At 32.5% G+C, this 3,925-nt stretch overlaps 1 protein-coding gene across 1 annotated transcript in view; it reads left to right on the top strand.

The window, feature by feature from the left end:
* Nucleotides 1–3,919, top strand: part of LOC106882568 (very-long-chain (3R)-3-hydroxyacyl-CoA dehydratase) — a 10,752-nt gene extending 6,833 nt beyond the window's left edge. The window contains exons 6-10 of the mRNA XM_014933284.2: nt 1,361–1,488; nt 1,844–1,953; nt 2,778–2,884; nt 3,130–3,261; nt 3,621–3,919. Coding sequence (XP_014788770.1) covers nt 1,361–1,488; nt 1,844–1,953; nt 2,778–2,884; nt 3,130–3,261; nt 3,621–3,706 — 563 coding nt within the window. The 3' untranslated portion in view covers nt 3,707–3,919. The remainder of the gene's footprint in view (nt 1–1,360; nt 1,489–1,843; nt 1,954–2,777; nt 2,885–3,129; nt 3,262–3,620) is intronic.
* Nucleotides 3,920–3,925: the final 6 nt, after the last annotated feature.

Genomic DNA, 3,925 nt, shown 5'->3' with positions numbered 1-3,925 from the left:
TATATATATATATATATGACAGCCTTCCACACAGTTTCTGTCTACCAAATTCACCCACAAGGCATTGGTTGGCTGTAAGGGATTCCTTGCCTGGTTGGTGTGAAGGATGCTTACACCCATTAGAACAAAAGGAAAAAGAATGAAGGATAGCAGGATTGGAAAGGTAACAGATTGAGCCTCACACATGTATACCTTTTTTACACCTATTCAAAAAGTAATTTGATATTCACATCAACATGTCATGTACCACTTATTTGAAACCTTTCCTGAAATTACCTGTTAACAAATATCTTTCTAGACAGAAATAATGTACTTAATCTTGAATTTTATGTTTATATTGCATTTCCAATCAATTTTCAAAAATATATTTTTCATACATTCAAAATATTTACAAAGGTTTTTTTCCGATATTCCAAATCCTGTAATTAGCATTTACATAATCCTCTTTTACCTTCATATCTCTACACTACGACTGGTGAAATTTATACATTTGATATTTAGTTCCAACATCTTCAAGATAAAATGTAGGTGGGAGGAATTGTGAAAAATTAAGCATAAGAAGCACCAGATGCATCTGTGGTGCATCCTGTTATGTAAGATGGATAAAGCATGTAGTACTTTTTGTAGTGTGGTAGAGTGTAAAACTAGTGCAATATAACAATGTAGATATGTGGTTGGTAGTTATGATCAGGCAAAGGTTGAACAGTCCATTAAGTACAGATCTGGCGATAGTTTGATAAAAGCTGTTTTGATAATGACTGCTTTGAGGTCAAGAGTGTTTGATTTGTCAGTATGTTGAAAAAATTGCAACTACTAAGTGATAATACTAGCTGTTGTACCATGCTTAAAGATATGGTTTTTGTGTCATTGTGGGAGGTGGGTAAGGGCTAAGGTTAGCATTGTGGGAGGAGTGTAAGGGCTCAGGTTAGCATTGTGGGAGGCATGTAAGGGCTAAGGTTTGCACAAGGTAAGATCTAGGGATAGCCCTTCATCTCTCTTTGCAGTCACTGCAGGGAAAAATGAAGGGTGATAGATGTCTTCAACTTAATGTGAACAATTGCTCAGAGTTTTTATTTATTTTTTTCTTATGAGTGAGAGAGAGAGTATGAGTATGAGTGACATCCTGCTGAGTAATGAGGAGAGGAGGAGGGTGTTTGATAAATATTGTTTAATTAAGTTTTTCTTGAAGACTTATTAAAAAAAAGTTACACTTTTGCTCTTACTAGCTCATCCCTTTATATTTATTTAATTTTTGGGGGGCCAAAATGAGTAACATAGGATTACATTACCCAAAATGTCCCTTCTTTTTTTTGTTTTAAGGGAATTTTACTTACACTTGTACTACTGGTTTTTATTTCAGATTCAAAACTGAATATATATGAAACTTTAGGCAGTCAATTAATAACTGTACAACTCATAAGCTTCTTAGAGATTCTTCATCCTCTGCTTGGAATCGTGCGTACCAATTTCTTTGCTGCACTGACTCAGGTAAAAAAACATTTTCCTTATTTTATTTCTTCAATAAGATTTGTGAGCTTTGTTTAAAAAAATTATAGAAATGCCATCATTTTGATATAATCCAAAGTTGGCATTCACTGTTGTTTTCTATATTCTTCACCTTTTTCTTGTCCTCATGACTTTTGAAGAGGAAAAAAAAAGGGGCCAAATTTATCATAATTAATTGAAATACAAAAATAATTTCAGAATTATAATTATAGAACCACCAAACTGTTCTATTACAAATATACATTTTCATGTAATTTCTTTATTTGTTTCTCACTCTTGTACATCCTTGATTTCGAACTGAAATCTTGATAGAATTAACTGATTTCATTTCAAATAGGTTCTGGGAAGAAACTTCATCTTGCTGTTAGTCTCTTGCAATACTCATTTGCAACAGGTTCCATCATTTTGGTACTTGGTCCTTGTATGGAGTTTTTCAGAAGTGATAAGGTAAAGTATTTTTATTGATTGTTAACTTCTATGTGGAATGTTCCAGTTCATATTTTGGACGGTATTTTGAAAGAGGTTAGTTAAATAATAAACTTTTGTAAATAAGATTCCATTAGTCAGGATGGATTAATTGAGAAAAAAAACTAGGTTCTTTTTCTATTTACTCATTAAATTTTACATAAAAATAAATAAATGAAAATTACTAGATTAAAATTAATATTATGTTATGTGACAATATAAATTATCATGCCCTCCTCCTGGTTCGAAGGCCTGTGCCACCAAACAGCTGGCTGGCTCTGGCTGCTGGGACTGAAACTAACATGACACTGTTGGAAGGCAGGTTTAGAGAGGGCACGGGCCAAAACTATGCGGTAGAGGAGTAGGGGCTGAAACCGGACCTGGTTCCTCCTGATGATGTCTTTGGCCACTGGATCCTATAAAGGAGCTGTTGAGGTAGTGAACCACGAAACATGGTTGGAATTCCTCTCATGCTTCACATCTCAATCCACTTCATATAAACAATGCAATCAAAGATGGAAAAACAGGTGTATATGCCATATTTCAGGGGTTCATGCTCCTTTAGCATCACATCCAACCCTTTAACCATCCACAAACACATTGCTTTAATAAAAAATCTGTAGAGATAACCTTAAAAAAAGGATGTAATAGCACTGCTAACACAGAAGAACATGGTATTGACTTATAAAAACATTTAATATTCTTTATAGTATATTATGGTTGCATAACAAAGTACGGTGTCCCTACAAGTCATTAATTCTCTGTTTATATTTTGAAATATTTTAACACTTTGTTTCTATCTTTAGGTACCCTTACTATATGTTGCAGTCAATTAAGCGTGAAGCAGCTCTCATTACTTGGTTACGGTATTCAGCTTGGCTTGTGCTCTACCCATTAGGATTATTTCTAGAAGGTGAGATTATAACAGCAACATGTCAGCTATTAAAATCCATCCCTTCTTGTGTGCTCTGTATCAACTTATTATTATTGCTTATCTTTGTTTGAAAGGGAGACTATGTTTTACTGAAGAGCTTCATATATTTATTACATTGCGAACCTTTTATCATCCTGATTATTGCAAAATTTATTTCATTTATCTCATTTTCTTCTTTCTTTTAAAAATCACATTTTGACTTTTAATTTCTATTTTCGTTTTAGGAACTATAATATTAGCTGGAGCACCTATGTATGAAATTTCTGGGAAATTTACTTTGACACTGCCAAATAATTTAAATTTTTCATTTTACTTTCCTTGGTTTTTAAGATTCTACTTATTTTCATTGATTCCAGGTAAGATAATTCCTTTTCTAAAAACATTTCTCTAATCCTTTCGCATTCAGATTACTTTCTCAAATCTAATGCTTATTTATTCACATTGTTTTGAATGAATCATTTTGTAGCTTCAAATTGATATGTCATCATCGTCATCATTTTGTGTCTGTTTCCCATTCTGGCAGAATAGAATAGGTTTTTATCAAAATTCAAAACCATTGTAACATTTTAGACAGGAACTATCATTACTTTCTCCTTGGGCTTACATTGTATTCCATTTTGTGAACTTTATTTAACTGATCCTCTCCATTATAGACCACTGCTAACTAGTATCTTTGAATTATAGTATTCTAACTTACTTTTTTGTTCTATTTCAGGTGCCTACATGCTGCTTAATTACATGTACAAGCTGCGCAAGAACAAACTAGCAACATTTTCCATTGGCTTTAAAAAGAAGAAATAGTTTCCCCTTTTATTAATAATTCTAAATCTTTAAAAAGAGGAAGTAACTAAAATTTCTTGGTGAAATCACATATCCATTGATTAATGATGCATAGAAAATGATCACTGTTCATGAAAATTATTTATCAGTCAAACAGATATAGCTGCAGATCACATTTTTAAAAGAAAATGAAAAGATTCAGTATGTGCTAATTCTTAAGAAAATTAATTTATGACTGAA

Source organism: Octopus bimaculoides, chromosome 12 (assembly GCF_001194135.2).
Source record: "Octopus bimaculoides isolate UCB-OBI-ISO-001 chromosome 12, ASM119413v2, whole genome shotgun sequence".
Classification (NCBI taxonomy): domain Eukaryota; kingdom Metazoa; phylum Mollusca; class Cephalopoda; order Octopoda; family Octopodidae; genus Octopus; species Octopus bimaculoides.
Note: the sequence above shows the minus strand (reverse complement) of the source record. Positions and strands in the feature narration are given on the sequence as shown.